At 33.8% G+C, this 24218-nt stretch overlaps 7 protein-coding genes across 9 annotated transcripts; 2 read left to right on the top strand and 5 right to left on the bottom strand.

Moving 5' to 3' along the window:
• Window positions 1-298: 298 nt before the first annotated feature.
• Window positions 299-6927, bottom strand: LOC139814994 (uncharacterized). Of its 3 annotated transcripts, XM_071781561.1 has the most exons (10): window positions 6533-6927; window positions 6055-6350; window positions 5235-5802; window positions 4819-5059; window positions 4519-4718; window positions 4321-4431; window positions 1331-4228; window positions 1010-1254; window positions 666-918; window positions 299-589 (listed from the first exon to the last, which is right to left on the bottom strand). In XM_071781561.1, exons 2-10 carry the CDS (start codon window positions 6132-6134, stop codon window positions 530-532), a joined length of 4656 nt encoding a protein of 1551 aa, XP_071637662.1. In that variant the 5' UTR covers window positions 6135-6350; window positions 6533-6927; the 3' UTR covers window positions 299-529. The 3 variants fall into 3 exon arrangements, with proteins under 3 accessions (XP_071637662.1, XP_071637663.1, XP_071637665.1); XM_071781562.1 differs by lacking the exon at window positions 299-589 and having other exon boundaries at window positions 780-918; window positions 999-1254; XM_071781564.1 differs by lacking the exons at window positions 299-589; window positions 666-918 and having other exon boundaries at window positions 1016-1163; window positions 1228-1254.
• A 143-nt stretch (window positions 6928-7070) lies between these two features.
• LOC139815009 (uncharacterized) lies at window positions 7071-9829 on the bottom strand. Its single transcript, XM_071781592.1, has 4 exons — window positions 9678-9829; window positions 9276-9588; window positions 8568-8827; window positions 7071-8488 (listed from the first exon to the last, which is right to left on the bottom strand). Exons 2-4 carry the CDS (start codon window positions 9356-9358, stop codon window positions 7896-7898), a joined length of 936 nt encoding a protein of 311 aa, XP_071637693.1. The 5' UTR covers window positions 9359-9588; window positions 9678-9829; the 3' UTR covers window positions 7071-7895.
• A 114-nt stretch (window positions 9830-9943) lies between these two features.
• Window positions 9944-13535, top strand: LOC139815011 (pyridoxal phosphate homeostasis protein). Its single transcript, XM_071781595.1, has 4 exons — window positions 9944-10180; window positions 10345-10705; window positions 10816-11057; window positions 11147-13535. The coding sequence occupies exons 1-4, from the start codon at window positions 10091-10093 to the stop codon at window positions 11216-11218; spliced, it is 765 nt and encodes a 254-aa protein (XP_071637696.1). The 5' UTR covers window positions 9944-10090; the 3' UTR covers window positions 11219-13535.
• Window positions 13536-14843: 1308 nt separating this feature from the next.
• On the bottom strand, window positions 14844-16726 carry LOC139815014 (cuticular protein CPF1). The gene is made up of 3 exons (XM_071781599.1): window positions 16543-16726; window positions 15875-16127; window positions 14844-15759 (listed from the first exon to the last, which is right to left on the bottom strand). Exons 2-3 carry the CDS (start codon window positions 15884-15886, stop codon window positions 15322-15324), a joined length of 450 nt encoding a protein of 149 aa, XP_071637700.1. The 5' UTR covers window positions 15887-16127; window positions 16543-16726; the 3' UTR covers window positions 14844-15321.
• A 154-nt stretch (window positions 16727-16880) lies between these two features.
• Window positions 16881-17946, bottom strand: Rtp (MORN repeat-containing protein retinophilin). Its single transcript, XM_071781597.1, has 4 exons — window positions 17808-17946; window positions 17474-17657; window positions 17254-17363; window positions 16881-17124 (listed from the first exon to the last, which is right to left on the bottom strand). The coding sequence occupies exons 1-4, from the start codon at window positions 17815-17817 to the stop codon at window positions 16976-16978; spliced, it is 453 nt and encodes a 150-aa protein (XP_071637698.1). The 5' UTR covers window positions 17818-17946; the 3' UTR covers window positions 16881-16975.
• A 34-nt stretch (window positions 17947-17980) lies between these two features.
• Window positions 17981-22105, bottom strand: Mms19 (MMS19 nucleotide excision repair protein). Its single transcript, XM_071781566.1, has 9 exons — window positions 21901-22105; window positions 21283-21521; window positions 20871-21203; window positions 20186-20780; window positions 19781-20062; window positions 18990-19702; window positions 18641-18898; window positions 18391-18555; window positions 17981-18319 (listed from the first exon to the last, which is right to left on the bottom strand). Exons 1-9 carry the CDS (start codon window positions 21995-21997, stop codon window positions 18119-18121), a joined length of 2883 nt encoding a protein of 960 aa, XP_071637667.1. The 5' UTR covers window positions 21998-22105; the 3' UTR covers window positions 17981-18118.
• A 192-nt stretch (window positions 22106-22297) lies between these two features.
• Window positions 22298-24198, top strand: LOC139815004 (heme A synthase COX15). Its single transcript, XM_071781584.1, has 5 exons — window positions 22298-22459; window positions 22570-22696; window positions 22945-23077; window positions 23157-23784; window positions 23857-24198. Exons 1-5 carry the CDS (start codon window positions 22298-22300, stop codon window positions 24109-24111), a joined length of 1305 nt encoding a protein of 434 aa, XP_071637685.1. The 3' UTR covers window positions 24112-24198.
• The last annotated feature ends 20 nt before the right edge of the window (window positions 24199-24218 follow it).

Here is a 24218-nt window from a genome sequence, read left to right as displayed (position 1 = left end):
GAATAAGTGTGAACTATGGATTTTTTCGATGAGTTTTGGAACGCAATTATAACAAAATATGGCAGCACTTTTCTAATTTGCGTTCCAAAACTCATCAAAAAAGTCTATAGTTTACAATTATTCCGGCAGAGAGCTCCTGGTTCAATTTTTATTACATCAGCGCGTAACTCGTTAAAAAAAGGTCTCAATCCTTTCACGAATTGTTTACAAATTCATCGAAAGTTTAATAAATGAAAATAATATAAAAATTATTAAATTTTAATAATTTTTAAATTGAATTAAATAAACTTTAAATATATTTAAATTATATAATATACGAATTGTATTATTTCATTTACTGAAAGTACATGTACAAGCCAACAATGCAATGTTATTAAACAATGTTATTAACAAAACTGATATTACATACGTATTGAATCATATAAAATATAATATATATTAATGTTTGCTAATTATAGATATTCATATATTTTATTATAAAGAAATTATAAATCTAAATGTTCTCAGATACATTTCATTTTTGTAGAAACTATGTCTTTCTGCGAGTCCTGCTCTTGACGCTCTGTTCTGGCGCGTAAAATGTAATACACTAAAACATAAATTCCATATTATTTACGACACATGATCATATCATAAGTTAAAGAAAAAAAAACAAGGAAATGCACCTGTTGATCTAGAAAGCTCATGAGATTAGAGAGCTTGCATTTAAACCCACGTGTTTGCAACATAGAACGCAACTGTTCAATATTTACAGGTTCATACTGCAATATTTTGTTATATAAATCTGTATCAATATTGATTAATTTCATAAAGGCTTCCGAGATGTCCGATGAATTCTCCAATGTCGATAATGACGCGGTTTCGTAAAACAGCATTTCTTTGTTGATTGTTCCTTTTGCGGAACTTACACTATCATTGCTGCAACAAACATAATGTTATTTTATTGTATCTAAAAGTAAAATTTCATATTGTTAAAAAGAGAGAGATCTAATATTTACATTAAATTTACCTATCATGAGAACAAGGGAATTCATCACCACTGTTTTCTGCATTACTCGACTTTTCCAAACTGTTATCATCTACGTTTCGTTTTTTCGATGGAGGACCATCGTCTTCATCGCTCGAAATTTCAGTAATTTGCTGTCCTATTATTTTTTCAGGCACTAAAGGATGAAGTTCGTTATAAATATGCGTTAACAATTTTACAGCTCTGCTACGTTTTTGTACCTTTAATCCATATTTCTTCATTTCTCTCTAAAAATTAACAATTCCCTTGTGAAAAAAGAAAGTACCTTTAATTATGAAGATATATCATTGTCAATGAGCTTACGTGTAATTCAGGAGTGCTCATGTCGTTGTACTCAGGTGGAGGTGTAACTTCTTTATCAGTTATTTTAGGCGTTTTTGCGTTTCCAATGTTCTGAATGTAATTACACTGGAATTGCATGGCTACACGTGTAGATGTAGCCCCTTGATTACATAATCTATTTGTATCAATTTGTCCCTCGGATAAAGATTTTCTTTTGAATTTCCTAATGCTTGTAAAATTTTGAGTCAAAGACGTAGCATTACTATCTAAGTTTCCATCTGCTGCTATATCTTTACATTTGATATTTTCATGATTATTTTTATTATTGCGTTTGCGTGTAGTAACATTTTTTAATTCTGACATACTTAATATATTAAATGATTGACTCTTCTCCAGAATATGTGGTTTCTCATATTTATCAATATCAACGTTTGCAAGATATACGTCGTCTTCAAAATTAAGAGAAAAGTTGATTGACTTTAATTTACAAGCACTTGTTTCTGAGACATTTTTGGTACAGTGTTCATCTTGAAGCAAATTTTCCATATTTAAAATCGGACTGCAGCTTTCATTATTTGAAAAATCTGGGCTGGAGGATATCATAATCGGACTTGAAACGGATTTCTTTTCCTGATCATCATTTAATCCAGATTTTTGTGTCATAGACGTTATCTCTGTAATATTTAAATTATCTAGATTTGATTTAGTTGCGCTTTGATTAACATCCTTTCCTTCTTCCGTGTTCATCGCTTTTGAAAATTTCTCAACTTCGAGCAATTGATTGCTGTTTCTATTTTCTGTATCCTGTTTGTTGTTATCTTCTGTTTCTTTTCTAGACTGTTGTAAAGCTTGAGATATATTTTCATGGTTGAAGTCATCGTTTTCTGAAACAACACTGAAAGATATGCTTTCAACATCTGTGTCTGATGAAACAATTATATCCGCATCTTTTTGTGTCAAAACACATCGAGTCAAAATTTCATCTTTCTCAGCCTCACTGATATTATCTACATTGATCGAATCAGATGACGTACTTTTATCAGACAGATTACTATCCGACTTATTTCTACTGATTGCTGTGCGATACTTTGCTATGCTATTGTCCTTGTGATCTCTCATGTATTTAGAATACATAGAAATGTCCCCTTCCTCTTTCGTTTCTAAATCAAGGAAGGTTTCGCTAAGCGATTGATTCATTGTTTCAGAATGTTGCGAACATACACCTGACACAGTTGTGACTTGGTGCGAAATGTTCACGTGTTTCTCACTTGGTGAAGTAAAGTTTTGTGTATAATTCAATGTATTATTATGAGAAGATTCCATTATCTTCTCAGGAGATAGAGAATCTATATACGAACTATTAGTCTGTTTAACATCTTCCACATGTTCATTAGAAAGACGAGGATAAAATTCTGGATTTTTGACAGCGTATGATTGCATATGTTGCTCTGTCATAGTTAATCTACCGGGTCTTTCCTTTGTATCAATCGACTGTTCATTGTTGTCGTACGATTGAAGATCAGAGTTATCATGTTTGTCTATATAAAATGGATTCTTCTGCCTTATAGGAGATACTTGTACAATTGAGATATCTGTAAGATTGTCCATGTTCGAATCTGATGCCTTATCTAATTTCGCGTTTTCGTTCTGAATTTTTTCGATAAATAATGTGAGATTACTTTTCTGTTTAATTATTTCTGAAAGACCATCTTGGATATATTTCGATTTACTGCTTTGAGGAGTATCAATTAAAGAATCTTTATGTATATCGTCTATAGAAACTTTCAAAGAATTTGATTCGGGATCTGGATCAATTTCCATTAGACTTTCTTCCACATTTTTCGAACAGGTAGGTATGTCTTTGTCTAATTCCGAATATTCTGCGTTCTGGGTCTTTAATGATTTCTGACTACAGATATCAATATCCGCATCTTGTTTAATCAAACTCAGTAATATGTGAATATTAGAATCTTCAAGGTTTTTAGGATGTACTGTGGATTTATCGTTATGTTTCATTACAGGCGTGTCATCGAACAAGTCAGGAGATCCACTAGTTTCCCATTTTACGGGTGTATTGCTTCTGGAGTTTATTTCCTTTTTCATTAAAGCAGAATTTTCGTCTTTCAACACGCACAAGTTCTTTGGAGATATGTAATCGTTTTCAAGAGAATGTAAATCATCATTAACATCCCCCTGCAATAGCATGTTATTAGGGCACTGAATGCCTTCCACAACATCTTGCGTACGATTCGGTGATGCGTTGAAAGATTTGCCTAACTTTGAAATATTTAAAGCCGTTTCTACATTTGGATGTACATTTTCTGTATCTTTTTCATAAGTATTATAATCATATTTAACTTCTACGCTAGATTTAAATCCCTTTTGACGCAAATAAGCAAATAAATCATGTATTTTGTACTTCCTTCCTAAAGCTCGAACACCAGATAAAGATGTCTCAGAATCAAGTATTTTTGAATATCTATCGATTATCCCACAATAGACAAATTCCAGAAAGGCCAAGGCAACATCATAATCTGTATCGAGCCAACAAATCTTTTCTTTTGCAGTAGGGAACTCTGTATCATTAGAAATTACATCAAGTAAAATATTTGTGCAACGTGTGTAGAAAACTAATTTATGCGTCCATATGTATCTGCCATTTTTCACAAACAAAATAATGTCACTTGCAGAACTGTCATTAAGCATATTTCTCCAACTTGTTGCTAGATCGTCAAGGAATTTCTTTTCTTCACAACATATATTGACTGTATTTGAAGAGATCGTTAATGCTTCATCCTTATCCGTTGTTTTTACAGTATGTATTTCCTTTATTTCCTGCATTTGTTCATTATCCAAAGATCTTTCGTTCCTTACACTTCTTTCATTTACTTCCATAAGCTTCACAAGATTCTGCTCTTCCTATAAAGCACAATGCCATTGTTATGCGTTTTGTGTATAGTATTATAAAATATATAGGTAATTTGTATGCCAATACAATAGAGTCAACTTACATTTAATTTCTGCTCTTTCTTTTCTAATGGTATTATTTGAGGCGATAAATGTTCTACATAAAATATATCTTGAGTTAGAATTAGTTTTGTCCTATCCCACAGTGTATACTCCTTAAAAATAATAATATACATATTTTAAAATCTGCAAATGTTCGGATTGGAAGATAATTTCTACTACATAAAAAAAAGTATAATTACAATTTTATGTAATTGTTGAAGTAATTGACTCTTTATAACAATTTTCTCTTTAGCGTCGTTAAATTTTTCTGTTTTTTCTGTTTGAGATTTTTGAGTAAAATCCTTATATCCCATAAGTATCTCAGCTATTCTCTCTGTTAAGATACGTTCTCTTTCTACAGCGGTACGTCTTTGCAAAATAGTTGGCTCAATAAGCTTTCCTTTTTAAACAAGAAAAAAAGAAAAAAAAATCAGAAACTAAAATATAAGTTTCTTATTAGTTGTGAGATTTATCAACTGCATCAGTTAATATATAATTACTTTTCCTAGTAGGTCTTCTACTGGTAGGCCAATTATTTGTTGGTAACGTGTTTCTACTGCTACTAAACCCAAAACTTTGCAATGTCGCTTTCTGAGGACATTCTGCATTATTATCTGGCATCGATGGATTAGAGGATATGGCCACGATCTGAACTTCGTCCCACTCTTCCATTTCCTCTTTTTCACATAGAGATTTGGAAAGTGCTAAAGCAAGCTGCAGATCAGGGTCATCACGCGATGCCTATAAAAACCATCATTTAAAAAAAGCTAGTCTAAAAATATTTATACACATTGTCTTGCTAACAATTTATTCGCTTAGATTCTGAGAGGATTATCTCAATTAGATTCCAATCAAGTTCCAATAATCTGACAATTTAAAAGTCATCATGTTGATATTCAAATGATTAAATACCTACCATTTTATGTGGAACAGGTTTCTTCTTGTCTTGTAATAGAGGAGCAGAGAGTAGCCCCAACGACTTCCTTTCTGCAGCTTGCCGTTCGTGCAGCTCCACAGCGTCCATTAACTTCTTTGTGGACACATTATTTTTCGTAGCACAACTTTTCATATGTACAGTTTTCGAACTTTCATCTTTAAAATTTTTTAAGCACAACGGGCATACGTAAGCCGTTTTCGCATTTTCGTCAGCCGAACACTGCGGTGATTCTACTTCTTTCTTTTCAGATTTGAAAAAAGACGATTCGATCAATGGTTGTTGTACATCGCGAAAAACCTTTTTATTCTGTAATGACTTTTTGCTCCTGGATTTCTTTTCATTGTTAATATTTTTAGATTTAGAGCGGAGTACTTTTTTCTTGGCTTTATCTGAAAGTGTATTCCTAATTTTCGACTGTAAGGAATCCGTTCTTTTTGGCGATTTAAAATCCAATATACTGTCATCATCACATGGAGATTGAGACGTACAAGCGGTATCATCCTTGTTTTCATTATTGGAATTATCAGAAAGTTGAGCCTTATCTATGCTGAATAAAAAAATGTTCTGTTACTTTAGATATTTTGTGCTTTAAATATCTTATTAATACAAAGAATGAACATGTTTGAGAGATAAAAATTTAACAGGAAGAAAGAATATAATAACAAAACCATTGTAGAAAGTTTTTCTTACACTTTAAATGTATTTTTTCTCATTATATGTTTTCAGAAAGGTACATGTTACATTATAAGTCAAACTACAAAAATGATCAATTTAACATTTCACATATATATCATAATACCTTTCTTTATAATTTTTCCTTAATCTCAATCTTCTCTGCGAACTACCAGGCTTACAGAATCCATCCTTTTCAACCTCCATTATTGTTGTATGAACTTTAAATGTTTTGTTGTTTAAACATCAGCTTGCGTATCCTTCGATTCGGCTTCCTCTTTCGCTTTAGCCTGCTGCCTCTCAAACAGCTTTTCAATAGTGCCTCTCAAAAATGGAACTGCAGAATAATCTTCTAACATTAATCGCTCGTCTGCGGAGAGTTGTAGGGCTTGATATTCCTTTATCACTTCGGGATCAGAACAACTGCAGAATAAAATTTAGCATTAAAATGGAGTAGGAACCTTACATCCACGGAACGAATTAATTAAACGTTAACAGACGTTACACCATTAAATTAATTGGAACTGAATAAATGAATAATGCAAATCGTAAAATTAAACGTCTGCAGAGTTCAAGCCAGTATATATATAAAAAAAATATCCTACTGTCTTCTATAGGAAATGTACATCGCTCCAGCGAAACAAAGGGTTATGAAGAGCGATCCGAGTCGAATATATCTCTGCAGCGGCGTGTTCCTGAGTTGGCGTGGTTTTCTGTACGTCTCGTCCGTGGGATCGTGAAGCATTTCACAGAGATCGTGCGAAAGAAGGAAATTAAAATAATGCCAGCGTGCGATCACAGGCGGCAATAATTCCAGAATAGGACGTGGCTGTGGCTGTGGCCGCTGTGGCGGATAACACTAACCTAACCTGACCTGTTTTCACTATTTCAGTTTCCACGTTCCATGTTCCATCGTTCATCCAATCGAGTCAGCATCACGCAATTACAATTATATAATCTATTTATTTATTATTCGATTAAAATATCTGTACTGAACATTAATAATTTTAATCTGTAAATCTGATATTGATCTTCATTAACAATAATATTCGAGAATCTGTGTTAAAAGTATCGAAATCTTTTAAAATTATTGCCTTCAGTCCATGTAATGTGCATTTATTAAAATAATAATAAGAATATGTATCAAAGGTTACTTCGTACTTTTATTGGCATAAATCAGTTCACATAAATGGTATATGTTCGTATATAACTCATCTGTGCTCGATAAAAAATCTGCCTTTAACCAACGACATTCCTCGTGCAAATTTATAATAGTGGAATTTATAATAGTTGTACGATATAACTTGGATTTTATAATATCGCTTATTTCAAGTTCATTGTATCACATTTCACAATATAGAGCATTATGTCATTTAAATGCATCTCTCGAGTTCACAAGCTTCGATACATTTGATGCATCTTAGTTATACGCAATTCACATGTAACGCACGAAGAATAAGTAAATTACAATATAAGATATCGATATCGTTAAATTGGTAAGACAGCTAATAAACAGACCATATTGCACTTTCGACTCTCCAAGCATTTTTGAGATTGAAAGATAGACATAACACAAGTATGCAAAGACAATACTTATACAATACGAATATAATATATAGGGCAATCATTCGGACGTATTATACATCTCTCAAAAAATGATTGAAAAGAAGATAGCAACGGCATCTTTTAAACGATAACGTAATTCTGTTGGATTTCGAATAGACAAATACTGCTGGCCGCTGTTTTCCAAAGGTTATAAACTTATAGGAATCCAGTTAAAATACATGATCATATATCAATTTCGTATGAAATGTTGTCAAGTTAAGTAGTATAATGGGCTGAATTTACAGCTATGTGCATCAATAATGTGGAATTAAACTAAATTCATCTAAACAATCTAAATATGCTTTGGTAGAAGCATGATTAATAATAACGATTGTAGTTAAAATTAAAGAAAATTGTAAAGCTTCACATGGAAGTCGGGGACCAAAAATTCATCTCTCTTAATTCCGACGGTTTAGCTTCGAGTACATTAACATAAACGGACGACTTATCCGCCGATTTTTCTTCCTTTCCGATATACGTAAGATTTTGCGAAGATATCGACTTCTTTCGATTAAGTGGCTTGCGGGGTTCCATGTCTGGAAAGAGCTCGTCTTCCTCGTCTATCTTTGTAATGGCTTCTCTGGATTGACCTAATATGCTCGACAAAATCCAATTACCCTGATATTTTTCTTTATCCGGTATGAACGCACCCGTGAAGTATCGATTAGCGTGAATCTTCCTGCGTGATTTTGGTGAGCTATCAGGAGTTCCCGTCGGCGATGCTAACGGTGACGCTGGTAACGACTTGCTGACGCTTTTCACCGAATTCTCCGACTGCTGGGAACGCGAATCCGATGTGAATACCTTGGTGAATTTACCAGACATCATTTGACTAGCTACATGAACGATCGATTTGCCGCAAAGAGCCGGTTCACCATGAAAACCGTCATCTGTCCCTTGTGACTTGGGCTTTACAATTCCGCTCGTTGAAGCTTTGTGCGTTCTGATATCACCAGCTAAAACGATATCGAAAACGACAAGTATTAGTCAGTGTGATATTGCAGAAGAATTATATAAGACCTTTGACAAATATACCTTTATTTTCAACTGGTATAAACGGTTGACATGGCAAAGGGTGTTTGCTAAAATCAATCTGCTTGACCTCTTTCAAATCGGAAATGGATTTTTCATTCGCTATCTGGTTCGTGGAGCTCGCAATATTTTCATTCAAAACCTCATTTACGATGTGTTTCAATCCGTGTTCTGGTTGAGTATTTTGCGATCTTGGATATCTTGCATAAAAGAAACTGTCGTCGTAAGATGGAGGACTGAATGCGGCTTCGTCAAAGTCAAATCTGAAAAAATATATAAAATTACATTAACACAGACTGTAATAATAAACGACTGTTGTCATTAATATAAATGGCATATAGTTTGCAACGCTACTTAGATCCCTTGATTAATTTGACAGTTCCTTTGTATTATTAAAAATTTCAAAACTAAATTTAGTCAAAAATTAAAAAAGTACATTTTTCAATAAGACAACAAATATCATTAAAGGAAATAAAGCAGATTTACAAGAACAATGGAACAAAATATAGATAAACGTTTAACTATAAATAACACATCAGCTGATTTGGCAGAGTCCCAAATACATGCAAATAACGCAATAACAATTTTAAACGGACATCTCAATATCACAGCTAGCTAATTATATTAATCGTTCGAATATACCGTCAGCGTCATAACAATATCTCCATAAAAATGTGTTCAATGATAAAATTTATGAAAGATAAAACCTACCTATTGTCCAGTCTCCCTTTCATCCATTGTGGCAATGAAATTCCACTACCGAGAGATCTGTCTTGCTGTCCCGAAGTACCCATCCTCGTGCAAATTGTTTTAAACCCAACAACAAGCCTGAATTCTTTACGTTAATTAACAATATACGAATACACAAGATGACATGCCAAAGGATGATGCTTTGTTATCCATATTACTCTCGAACAGCGAACAGTTGGTAAACGTGTTATTGTTTGTACAGTTGTATAACAAAAAATTAGTAGCAGCACTCCAGCTCTTTTTTTTAGAGTTTCCAAGTTACTGTTCGACTGATCTGCAATTTGTCAAACGCGTTAAAGGATACAGAAAGATCTATTATTAATATACGATGAGCACAGACGTGCGAGATGAGTCAACACTTACTTTCCTGTTAGTGTTTACGGATGAAATTTTAATAATCTTCATAATTACAACCTGCTGCCACTGTCGACGGAAATAGCAATAAACCAGCGCAATATTGATAATAAGATTACGCCATGTTGATAATCATAATGGCTGACACAGGCACAAATGGCTGCTGACGGCGCACGCGCACGATGCGCCACTGTGCAGCATCCCAGCGTCCCAGCGTTCCAAAAAACCTATAAAATTTGACAACTCATGGAATGCTCACACACATGCTCGTGGAATTCAATACTTGCGTAAACGATGTTTACTACGCTCACATGCTTGTCACGTGAAATGATTAAGCTCGAAAGTCCGATTATAAAAGGAAGAAGATATTAAGGAGGAAGGAAAAATTAAAAATCTCTTTTTAAATAAATGAGGAATACTTTATGGCATTTAAATGCAGCATGGCAGAGGTGGCAGTGAATTTAAAATCCGTTTGCGACAAGATATCGTATGCTGCCGCGAAGAGAGCACCGGTATTCTTTTCCGTATTTACTATATAGCACTTACTATTACAATTAAATATACAAATTTATCTTTTTTTTTTTTTAATATGTTGGATAGTTGTACAGAGAACGTCGCATTTCGAAGCTCAACGCGAAAAGGTTAGATCTTCAAAAAATGTGTCTTGTTCTTGCAGGAGTATCAATATTATGAGCCGCGACTGGTAGCTGTTAGCAAATTGCAATCCACGGGATCGATAGTATCTGCATACGAGGCCGGTCAGAGACATTTTGGTGAAAATTATGTGAACGAATTGGTGGAGAAGGCCTGCAGCCCCTTGATCGTTGAAAAATGCAGAGAAATTCAATGGCATTTTATAGGGACTTTACAAAGGAATAAGGTCAACAAGGTGTTAAGTATACCAAATTTATACGTTATAGAAAGTGTCAATAGCGACAAACTTGCAAACACGCTCAATAATTCATGGCCAAGATTTCGAAAGAGCGATGACAGCAAGTTAAATGTCATGGTACAAGTTAATACAAGTCAAGAAGAAGGTAATGATATTTGTTATCTTTTATGTTTCATGTAAGAAACTTATGAGACAAAGTCATTTTTAGCTTAACAAATTTTCGATTATCCTGTATAAAAATAATTGTAATTACAGAAAAAAATGGTTGCGATATTGCACAAGTATCAACCCTTGTAAAGTATGTCATAGAGAACTGTCCCAATTTGAAATTTATGGGACTCATGACGATAGGAATGTATGGGTATGATGTTGCGAATGGGCCAAATCCTGATTTTATTTGTTTAAAAAAATGCAGGGAAAAGGTACGCGACGAATTGGGAATTGATATAAAAGATATTGAATTATCAATGGGAATGTCCAGTGATTATGAACATGCGGTAAGGTTTTAGGACAATAAATTTGCAAATAGATTGTATTGCTAGTTGATTTTATGTCTTTATATAAAATACATTATTTTCTATTACAGATTGAATTAGGCAGTACAAATGTGAGAGTAGGAACTTCCATTTTTGGAAATAGACCACAAAAGAGTAACTGAAAAGATGCAATATAAATAATGTATTAAATCAATAATTTTACCTCGAGGAAAAAGGATATATAAAAGAACAGGGATATAATTATCTCAGAGATATGTATGTACAATGAATGTTCCTTCTGCAGCAAATACAGTTAATTTTTTTCTATTCTAAGATTATGATATATATATATATATATATATATATAATCGAATATTTCCTCTATTTTAAGATTTTTCCTCAATTCTCGATCTCATTATGATATACAAAATAAACATATTATATGTTCTGTCCCTTTGCTCATTTTATTCTAATCTGATTAACAAATGTAAGTGCTAAAGGAACCTCACAAAAGAACAATTCTGATTTAAAGAAAAATAGCTGACTTAAAATATAGGAAAATAGAATAGAGAGAAAATTGTAAAAGAGATAAATACATATATGTATACATAATAGATATATACATTATAAATAAATGTACAAGATGTTGTGTAAAGTGTTAATTAAGATCATTAAGATGTATCAGAATTAAATTTATTACTGTTATATATCATAGTAATAACTAATTATCTTATTTTTAATTACGTACGATATAAATCTTGTTAATAAATATATGTTAAATAATTAGGTTTTAATTTTTAATTTTATAAATTAAGCATATATTGCAATGAAATCAGTGGTAGCCTCAAATTTTATCAATTATTTATAATTTAATAGAATTTAAAAACTATTGACTTTTAGAAATTTGTACAAGGATATTTATAATATTACTATACTCTTTTTGATCTTTCTTATCTTAATCCTATATAGGTCTGCAAGGAATTATCTCCTTGCCTTATTCCTTTTTTGCATATTTCTAATATAATTAATAAATTATAACATAAACTTGGTATAGAAACTTCAAATGAGTAAAATCCATAAATTAATAGAAGATAAAACAAAAAAAGACTGTTTTTTAATACAAATTTGATATCTTTGTAGTGGGAAATTATATACATTTTGAAATGAAGACTCGTCTTTTTATCTCTTTATCTTTATTAAAATTTATTCGTAGATTTATGTTAACTAGATATCTTAGCTTTTGTTTTTGAGAATACTACATAAATTCTTCCACACTTCTTTCTTAATCCCTTCTACATAAAATTCTATAATTTATATAAATATAAAAATTGATAAAAATAAATAAATTTTGTGGAACTCTTATTAATTTATTATGCGTATAAAATTGATAAAAGGGTGTGGTCCAGTTCCAATCTTCAGCCTCATTATGTCTTGCGAACACATATGTAGGTCACCTTCACCGTTTTTTTTTTACAGGAGCATGATTCAAATGTATCTTGTGCAAGGTCACGAATTACGCAAGTTAAACGCTCTTAAAAGTTATGGAAGTCAGTCAGTCAGTCACTTTCTTCGCAAAATCACAGGCCGTACGCAACATTGTTCGCCCGATCGATCAAAATTGAAGCTATGTTTTACAGAGATGCGAAGAATTAAAAAAAAAGCTTACATAACGAAAGTTACTAAACATTTTGGCACAAATTTTCTGCTGCAATTTCTGTTCCATGAAATTATGACGGAAATCAGTAGCTATTTAATTTTGGAAGATATAGCTTAGTCTTTTAAAATGTGTTTAAAACGATATTACGTATTCTTCGATGTTAAACACATATAATTAGGTGCAATTTTATTTGCAACCGGCGTTTCCAAAAAATTCACGAAAACCTTGTAAGAGAAGATATTTTCTGGATTCTAAAAAAATGTCACAATTATTTCTAAAAATAACGTGAAATTTAAAAGATATTTCTCGTGAGTACACTTTTCTTAAGTGCCCCTCCGCACATGTTGCAAACAACAACTACGTAAGAAAAAAATAAGTTGCCCCTATAAATGTCAATAAAGAGACGGATCCGGTGCAACTTGACGTAAGCTTGCATCAGACAATCGTAAATGAGGAGATTGGTGCATACTGTATAGTCTCTGTCGTAATATTCATAATGCGAAGCACGAGACATGCATCGACATACATTGCAGTTTAACATAAATTTAAAAGTGACATGGGAAATCAAGTTATATGTATCATACATACTTCGATATGCGTGTGTATGTAAGCAACTTTGCAGTCGATATTGTTATCTTTCTCATGATTTAACGAAATAGAATTCAAATTTATTGATACACAGATGCATTTTTTTTGCTTCTTACATTTTTTTACGTTTTAAAATAAATAATAAAATTATACAATGTTATCGTATTAATTGTGTTCTCATGGTTCATAAGAAAAGATAGCAACTATGTGTGCAAACTTGTTTGATACACTATCGAAAAAATTTTTAAGTGACGGTACGTAAAAAGTATAAGCGGTAGAACTTGAATGAATCGATTATAATCGAGTATTCTCGAGAATTTAAATTTAATTTTAAAAAATATATGTAATCATATATCATCAATACGTACTTGTGATTCTCTTATAATTTAAGTTTTGCGTTTTTAAATCTTTTATCAATCTGTACTACAAATGCAATGTGAATGTTAGTATATGAGAAAAGTTTTGACGTATATTGCAGAAAGAAAAAATTCACCTACGATTTCTCGCTTCTGATGTCATAGTGGAACACGGTTGCAGCGAGAAAACAGAAGCCGATTAATACCGATCATCGAAGGCGGAAAATGTATTCATGGCTTAAGATATAAAACTTTACTACTATGTGATGCAATAACGCCTTACTATGAACATAGAATGCATACTCGTACAAAGAAGTTTTTGGGAAAAAATGCACCACGCACACTAGACAGGTTTTCTGTAGCATGGGTATAAATAGGCTTAGATTTAGACAGAGCATTCAATCCATTCTTCGTGTTTCAACGGGAAATAGGAAAGCATCATGTTCAAAGTAAGTTTCTTCAAAGCAAAAACACTTCGAGATTACTATTTGTGTAATTCATATTCGTCATTTGTAGAAAACTGATAGAAGTAATGAGGCTTCAAAAGCTAAGATTACAGATTATTATATTTCTGGAATTATTATAATATTTATATTAAATGTAAAAAAAGTATGTATGTGTAACTTATACACCGCATGATTACTAACATTTTAATTTCAAGACAGAACGCACGATTATCAACATATAAAACTAATATTTCTCATTTTAAAAGAGACTGGATATATAATCTGAAACAAGACGAATTTAAATAACATTAATATTCCAGATATATAAATAAGACATCTCGAAATTTATAAAGTTCATGAAAGTAAATAAACGTTTTTAAATCTTGCAGCTCCTGGTGATCTTCGGCCTTTTGGCCATTACAAATGTCTACGCCGGCTTGCTCGCTGCACCGGCTATTGCTGTGAAACCAGCTGCCCTCGCCATCGCTCCTACTGCCGCGTGGGGTGCTCCTGCCGCCGCGTGGGGTGCTCCGGCCGCCGCGTGGGGTGCTCCGGCCGCCGCGTGGGGTGCTGCTCCTGCCGCCGCGTGGGGTGCTCCTGCTGCCGCGTGGGGGGGTGCTGGTCTTGGACTTAAGCTAGGCTAGATTTTTTTTTACGTTCAATGAGATATAAGAAACCCGCCGCCAATCCACCAGCAACTACACATCGCAGAATTTACCTTGCCCTTAATATTGGATATACAATTCGCTGATGCATCTCTCACTTCTCCCTAAAGTCAATCTTCACAAAATTGTTTTCTTTTTCTATTAGGACGTTTCTTTCCCCATTCCTTGAAATTTGTTGACAAATTATTGATAAACGTGAAAAAATATGAAATAATACAATTTTACATATAAAAAAACTTGGGTGTTATTCAATCTCGCAGAAACCATTTTACCCCCGGCGCAGCGGCGCCTCTATTACAAATTAAACTCTATCGTAACGACGTGTTGCGATAGCTTCTGCCGTATATCATCCCCTTATGATAATTAAGAAACGAATAGACTTATGGATCTATAAAGGACTATGGGGGTTGAAAAATCAAGCTTTGATTAAGAGTGAAGTACAATTTTATTGCGTAACCACCTACATTGTAGTGTCATTAATTTGCCACGTACAGAAGTGGTTACAGATGTCGAGGATGTTTGAATAAATATATATATATGTATCATGTAAAGTCGCGTTTGATATGGATCGATTTAGTAGGCATAGGCGATTCCGATCGGGCTGCTGTAGCTCATGTGAGACACTTCAACGGCCGGCGAGTAAGCGACTCCGAGAGCAGCTGGGCGTACTGCCGCCGGTAACGCGGGTATAGCGGCCGCGGCATATGGCGCATATGCCAATGGGGCTGGATGAGCAAGATGAGCGTAGGTAGTGACAGCCGGATTAGTCACGCGGATGTCGGACTTGCTCGAGCTAGAGAAAGGCGTGTCGATGGTCTTCGTTTGCGTGGCCACCTGCGCCAGATTACCGTGGCTTCGTAGAATATTGTCGGATGTCGACGTGATAGCTTGGGGTTGAATGTGCGCTATCGGAGCGAACGGCGAGATCTGGTACGACTGGTACTGCAGGGCGGAGGGCACACCGATTAAACCGGCGTTGGCCGCGGCCAAAACACAGGCGATTACGAACAGCTGAAATAGAACTCTCGGTTACAATTTGAAACCTTTAAGAGCGCAAATTTATTTCTAAACATTATGTATTTTCTATACTTGACAAAATCTAATTTGTGCCGTTGATCGTACGTACCTTGGCTGCCATTGTACTATGCGTGGAAGATGCTGCGATGACTTTAATCGCGTCTGAGTCGAAATACGAATGCTACAGTCCGTGACAATCGGTACTTTTATACTTGGCGGACAAACGACGAGCCACACGAAATCTTTCGGTACTCACAGTTCGCCATGGTGGGATAGTGTCAAGGATATACTTAATATTGCGCCATTGCCAAACGCCTTTACTCCCCGTTGAATCGTATGCCTTTCTGATGATTTATAAGTTCCTAAAATGTTTTTTCTCGTATATAACGTTTTGCGAGATAATATTAAAAAATTATCAGCTATTTATCTCTATATATTTCTCACAATATTTAAATTTTATAAATTTCAAAACTCATTACTTAATGCATCGCCCTTGTGAGAGAATGCATTGAATTGCTAAAGATATCACGGTTTAAAGTAAAATTTTGAATTTGTCTAATTTTTTTTCATACGACTTAAAGCAAATTTTATTTATTAATCTTTTATATTATCGCAAATGAGATATAAGCAAAAGACACGAAGGAAAGCAATATGGAGAACTTACTTCGTATTCTCTCTTTCAATGTAACGTTTCTAAATCTAAGATTTCAATTTTTATTTATATTGTTGTACGAAAACATTACATGTGTGAGTTTTATAAATCGATTGGTGCCACACCTTCGTCTTCAAAACTGGAACATCCGGCTCGGCCACGCCTCTCCGAGCGGAAAGTAGTCTAGCCTTGTGTTCCTTCTCAAACTTTTTCTTTTGGGGCGTAACTCGTTACAATTACATTTCATTCGGTATTCAGGAAACTGGTATCACCAACATTACTGGCATCTTAATTTTACGTAAATGAAGATAAGTCTGCTTCTTTTTCCAATCCTGTATGAATTCCTGATACGAATTCGAGATGCGCTACGGACGCTGAAATTTTATTTGCGAGCGAATAATACGGGAAGATTATGTGTATCATATATAATATGAAAGATAAAGATATAAAATTTATCCAAATATTAAATATATAATGTAGATTTATTTCAATTAAAATAAGCAAATAAAGATTACACATTCCTTTTTATTAGCTATACATCATCAATTCTATTTCAGCTTAATTGCACTGAGCACGTGCCATCATAGAAATTTTTTGCGCCTTCTGCACTATGTCAGGGCAACGTCGTCGCCTTACTAATCTGCAATCTTGAAAGAAACCTTCATTTCTCGGAAATCCATGCGATCCATCAGCATAGGTCACCAAACCTATAGTTATCGAATAAAAAGCATATATAACTCACATTCGAATTACAATTGAAAAACAATGTGTAGTCCAAAAATTGTAGTATTTTATTTATAAAATTGATAATGAATTATCGTAACTTGATTATATACCTAAGCCCCAAACACGACCTCCACGAAATTCCCCTTCAAATTTCATTCCGTCGGCTCGCCAGAACACACCGTGGCCGTGAAACCATCCTTGCATAAATTCTCCCTCGTACCTAAAAGAAAAAGAGAATGGAAGTGATATCGTAGAAATATATATACATATGCGCGACGGTATTTTTTAGTAAAACGCGCAATCTCGAGATAAACTTGCAACGTAACTTACTTTGCTCCGTCGGGAAATACAATAACTCCCAAGCCGGAGCATAATCCATTTTGAAATGCCCCATCGTACCGCGTTCCATTCGGAAGGACTAATAGACCAGCGCCGTGTTTCAATCCCTTGCGATTCCAATCACCGATATATTTCGTACCATCGTCATACTTGTACGCACCACTCTTTGCCACACCTGCAGACACGCGTATTTAATATAGAAGATATATTCAATAAGAAAATCAAATATTCTATTTAATAAAAAAATGCTCATATTTTTTCAATGTTTTGTACATAATACTTCAATTAAACAAATGAAGTAAATGTTACAATCGCATATTCTTACCGTCGCCCATGCCTGCGCTGCACTGAACGCATCTGAGCTAGCTGGAGGTCTTAATCCACTTACAAAAATCAATTCCTTATTCAATTAAGAAAGATATCTGGGATAGACAGGCGTAGGGAGATGCTCAGGAAAATATATTGTGGATTAGATATGTAAATAAAGACAATCGCATACAATTTTATAGGTATAACATGTTAATATTCAGTAGTGAGAAATTTACATTTTTTCAAAATGTATATAAAGTAAGGCAAAAAGATACTTATATAAAATCATATTAGATGTATCTATACAGAACCGAACTGCGATATCGTTCATTCCTTTGACTGTTCTCCAGATGCACCCACTAGATACCATCGTATTCTCGTTTCCACCGCAGCCTTCCTGACTAAACGTTTGCGATCGTCGACTAACACCCCCAATTTGTCTAACACACTCTGCTTGTACGGATTGATCAAAATAGTGGAATAACTAGTATAATGCGCCAGGCATTCTAGAGCCGCAATTCTAACACCCTATTAATACAAATATAGATTATAGCGATACGATGAGAGTTTAAAAAGTTGAAGCTAATGTAAATAATTACCATGATCCGATGCGTTGATAACTGCATAAGCCTTGGTATAACACATTGTAAATTATCAGAAAATACGTCGTGTTTAGTGTCAAGTAGAAGTTTAAATGACGTCAATGTCCAAAGAACTAAATGCTCATTACTAAGAGATAGAGACTCAATCAACAGCGGTACCAACTGACGACAAAATACTTAATTAATTGAAATATTCTTTCCATTGCAAGAGAATGTTATTATTGATGCATTAATAATAAAAACTTACCTCGGTTAAATGCAAAAATAATAATTCTTCAGGCATTTGTTCTAGTAGATGGACCAAAGCAATAAGATAATTCTGTCTCATCGCGCTTGCAAAATTCATATTTTGTCGCAACAAATATTCGAACACTCTTTGTTTATAAAAAATTTTCACGTCGCAGAAATTTTCCGTTATTAAAATATCCTCGTGCTTACTTACTAAAATTTGATATTGTTCACCTATAAATTGACCTATTTCATTGTGAGTTAATAAGTGCGTAAGCTGTAAAAACAAAAATGAGAAATATTAATTCACCTATATTATCTGTATAACCAAATATTAAATTATTATAATTATATTTAATCACACATACATTCTCTAGAAAGTATTGGGACTTTGCGTATCCTCTCATGACGAGTGCTTTAGTCATCCAAATTTGAAAGTTAACCGTACGTTGCTTTAATTTAATGTCACTGTCCGTACTTAAATTATTACTTATTTTGTCTTCTAGATAAGATACAATTCTATCGACATCTGACACTTTCATTTTATTTAATAAAACAGATAGAATTTTACAACTTGTTTGCCTTATATCCGGATTGCAATTGCTAGTTGCTAGATTATACAGATTTTCCACCGTATTATTATTTATGTTCAAATTGATATCTTTCCGTAAAGAAATAAAAAGATTCATCATTATAGTTACATCAGTTTCGGGAATTTTCGTATTTAAAACCACAGCGTATTTCGTTACAATCGCACGTTGTTCTTCGACTGTAAGATTTCGTATAATTAACTGGCAGATATTAGATATCAACATTTTATGATCAACATTTGTCTCATATGAAATTAATTTATCAATAATATGACATTCCTTGTATAGAAATTGATGTATGTTGTAATCAGATTTCTTTAAAGCAATTAGCTTCTGGATATTCAGTAATATTGTGATACGTATATCAGTATTAACAGTGTCTGTTAACATTGTAACAATTTTCGGGAGTATTACACAACCTAGTTCACGTATTTTTGCAATTGCTGATAAAGCTTTTATCCTTCGTTTTAATAATTCTACTTCCGTCTCATCTGAAACATTTCGTCAATATCACTTCATATATTGATAGAAATAAGTTTATATTAACCATGTATTTGTATTTAACTTACCTGTATTCGACAACAATCTCTCTTTAACTAACACTGATATTTCTTCAAGATATAACGCAGCAAAATCTATAACAGTTGTATGACATGTGCTTTGTATTTTGTCGCATCCTGTTTCAATTTCATTGCATATCGCATTATATAATATAGAGCGTTGTACATCGTTCAAATATGCCTTTTGGATCATTAAACCAAGGAATATTTTACTTTTTAGTTCAGTACTTTTTATTGTCAAGCCATCTAAATATGTTTGAGGTATATTTGTCCATGATAATTCTGGAATATCTAGAATAAATTTCATTATATTTATGTAATATATATAAAATGTCAGGATTGTTACAGTTCAATAAGCAATAGTGCAATAGTAATAGTGCAAATGTGACATCATTATTCGTTGTTTCAACTTACCTTGAATGCAAATGTCGTAATTAGAACATATTTTCATAAAATTATTTAACGTTTCTATCAATGCAATTTTGTCGTTTAATGAATTCATCGTAGAATATTGTCCAATACATAAAGGTATTACAGCTTGCAAGATTTGTACACATATCGTTTTGTTAATTGCAGCTATTGTTTCCAGTAGCGTTTGGGCAGGTCTGTACAAACTAAGTTGCACGTCGCACAACGACGATTTTATATCGGCAATTATCTTGTCAATAAAATTTTTGCAAACAGTTTCATCGACTGATATAACTTTAATTAAAGATGTCATTGCTTGTAAAGCAGCGTCTCTTATTTCAACATCTCTCCCTGGCACTATGTCTTTCTTTAAAGTTGTCCATAGGTCTGGTAAGCACAATTTTATTTTTAACAGCCCAAACGTTTGAACACTTTCACGTAATAGATTTAAGGAATCGAGTTTGGCAACTCTGAGAGTGGAATATGATTTGTCAATTATAAGAGGTAAGCAATAATCTGCAAACTCTGGAACAGCGCATAAGCAAGGCGCCAATTTTTCTGCCAAATCTTCCCGCGATACCCTTAGATCCTCCATGCCAGACTGTAAACATTTATAAATGACACATTTGTTACGTTATAAATATTATGTAGAAAAATAAGATAAAAAAATAAATGTATATAATATAATTACAGGATTAAAATCAACTGGAAAATAACATGCCAGAACTTCAAACATTTCTTCGGTTAAATGACCTAATGGAAATTCTTTTAAAAACTGTGGTAGCATATCAAACAATAACACGAGGTTATTCGGATCTCTTTCACCATCCATAGAGCTGATAATACCATAAACTAAATCTGGTCCCATGGATCTCAGATCATGTAATCTGTTTTCTATTAAACTTTTTAGTATAAGATATATTTTGCGACGTTCAGGTAACAGTTGAGATTGACACTGAACGTGCTCAAACATAACTCTTAGTAAGGATGACGATGCGTTTTGAGGTAAATGAGTCATGTTCACCTAAAAAAATGAAAACAAATAGTTATGACAATTCAATGAAAGAGAAAAATGACGCAAGAGATAAAAGACAAATGCTCACAATTGCTTGAATACCATTTAGTACAGATGGTATAATGCTATAATGATCCTTCATCCTGTCGCAATAAAACGTTGTAATAAAACGCAATTCTGATTCAGTGAGATAATCTTGGGGCAGCTGCGACAAAACGGAGGAAAGGGCCATAACTCCTTTCTCCCTCGTAAGAACATTTTGGTCTGTCATGTAAGAACCTAGTGTCTCCACAAACGTGCAGAGTTTCACAGAACCTAATTCTATTTCTGAAACAAAGCAGTTTAATGTCTTCCACAATATAATTTTAGACTCTAATTTTTATAATTACGTGCATTACAAAATTTAGATTTCAATATACTCATTAAATCAAGAGATATAACAGTGATTGTGGGAAGATTCAAGTTTACATATAGTTCATATAAATATGTGGTGTGCAAGTTGAAATTATCATATTTCTCTAGGTTAGAGAAATAATAAACTTAAGAAAACCAAGTATATTATTTGACTCCCAAGCTGTATTTGTGTATAAAATTTAATTTTTGTATCTTTCTCTCTTTTTTTACTACTGGTTCTTTAAATTTTGTAGCATAAGTACATAAAAAAATATACTTTACAAGACATTTTTATTTTTTGTAAAATACGTACCGGAAGCTAAATTCCTGCATAATGAATTTAGAGCTGCCGTATCTTTGAAACTAATATCTAATCGCTCTTTTAAATCAAAATTCGGAGACGAGGCCATAACCAAAAACTGTTGTTTACACGAGACATTCAGCACATGATCGAATCATTCTTCTTCTTCTTCTATTTTGTAGATGGCACCACTCGAATAGTGCGCTGCGCTCTGTGCGCTCAATGCGCTCCGTACTCCGTACTCCGTGCGCTTGTATTGCATTTTGCATTATTGTGCCGGGATCTTATGGGGTGTAATCTTATCGCGTCTTATTTTTGCGTTTCTAAGAACTAACAACACCTCACGTGCACACGCCAGTGTGTAATTACGTTTATCAATGCTCGCTGTATTTTGTATTTTAATTGCAGTATGTTGAACGTCGTGAGGTATCATACGAAGGTATTAGGCGCATATAACGCAACGAGACGCACACTTAGCCGGCAACACCTGTTTACAAATGCAAAAACCGACGTCGTGCGATGTAACGACGCTTCTTTTAAGGAATACTGCTCGAAATTCCTATTACAGAAGGTAATACACTCCGACACTCAAGTATACTTGCTGCGTGTGCAATTTAAATAAGTTTAATAAGAACGATGTCAGATGTGTGTACTAATTTTACTGATTTTAACAATTTACAGAGACCACTGAAACAAGCGAACGTTGTAATTCGTAATTATGCCGCAAAACCGAGCAGTAGAAATGACAAAATTGTGGGATCTTGGTTGCTCACCTGCGGTGGCATGGTTTTCGTAGCGGTCGCACTAGGTACTCTCATTTATTTTGTATACTATCACTATATCTGCGTCGTGGTGAAGAGCATTATAGAAAAGACGTATGGAAAGTAGAATCTAAAATGTGACAGCCTTCTCTTTGGTCTAATATATCAGTACCTACGTGCAATTCAAATTTATGTAACATTTAATTGTGTAAAACACATTAAGTACATGTTAAGGTGAATAAAATGTATTTAAGAAACAACTGAAGATTATTTCTCCTTTCTTCTATGTATTTAGGTGGTATAACAAGACTCACCGAATCGGGCTTGTCCATGGTTACCTGGAAATTGCTGGGAGAGAAAATGCCTCTAAACGAAGCTCAATGGGTCTCGGAATTTGAGCGTTACAAACAATTTCCTGAATATAAAATGTAAGAAACAACGTGTTAATACCGAAGAACCAATGTAACGCATGGAAATGTATTATATATGCCGTTAATTTTGCTGTAGAACCAACCACAGTATGACGTTAGAGGAGTTCAAACGTATTTGGTGGATGGAATATTTGCATAGAACATGGGGACGTTTAATCGGCGCTGTATTTGTAATTCCGGCAACATATTTCTGGTATAAGGGTATGCTAAAACGCGGAATGAAAATGCGCGTTGTTGCCTTAGGATCGCTAATCGGCTTGCAAGGACTCATGGGATGGTATATGGTCAAATCTGGATTGGAAGATCGTTTTATAGAACCTTCCGACGTGCCGCGGGTGTCGCAGTATCGTTTAGCTGCGCATCTTGGATTAGCATTGCTCCTATATACTGGATTTCTTTATAATGCTTTGGATCATCTGATTCCTGCTCAAAAGCTAACTGCGAATTCCTCTAGTACCACAATCACAAGTAATGCCCTGAAGGCACTGAAAAGATTTAAAGGATTAATTCACTCAACAAAAGGGCTAGTATTTCTCACTGCTTTGTCGGGAGCATTTGTAGCTGGAATGGATGCTGGTCTTATTTATAATACTTTCCCAAAAATGGCAGATAAGTGGATACCCGATGATATACTTGCCATATCTCCTGCATTACGAAACTTCACGGAAAATCCAGCTACAGTTCAATTTGATCACAGAATTTTGGTAAGTTGTGTAATACGGTCGTTAAGCATGTTACTGTGCCTACATTATTTCATGTGTATATCATTTATGCAGGGAGTCACTACTATAGCATTAATAACTTGTTTGGGCATTTTGTCTCGTAAACATAAACTTCCTGGTCGAGGAAGAAAGGCTGTGGCTGCGGTACTTTGTGCAGGTTATCTTCAAGTACTTTTAGGAATTTCGACTTTATTATACCATGTTCCTCTATCGTTAGCTGCGTCGCACCAATCTGGTAGTCTTATACTTTTAAGTACTGTAATTTGGCTGTGCCATGAGTTGAGATATTTAGGAAAATTTGCTAAATAAATTTGTAAAATAGTAAAAATAAATATAAATACAGATTTATAACATTTTTACAGATTAAAAATAAAAAGTATTTATTCACGAAACAAACGTAGTATTTTTCTTACTTA

Source organism: Temnothorax longispinosus, chromosome 6 (genome assembly GCF_030848805.1).
Source record: "Temnothorax longispinosus isolate EJ_2023e chromosome 6, Tlon_JGU_v1, whole genome shotgun sequence".
Taxonomy (NCBI): Eukaryota; Metazoa; Arthropoda; class Insecta; order Hymenoptera; family Formicidae; genus Temnothorax; species Temnothorax longispinosus.
The sequence above is the reverse complement of the archived record's forward strand: the minus strand, read 5'-3'. Positions and strand labels throughout refer to the sequence as shown.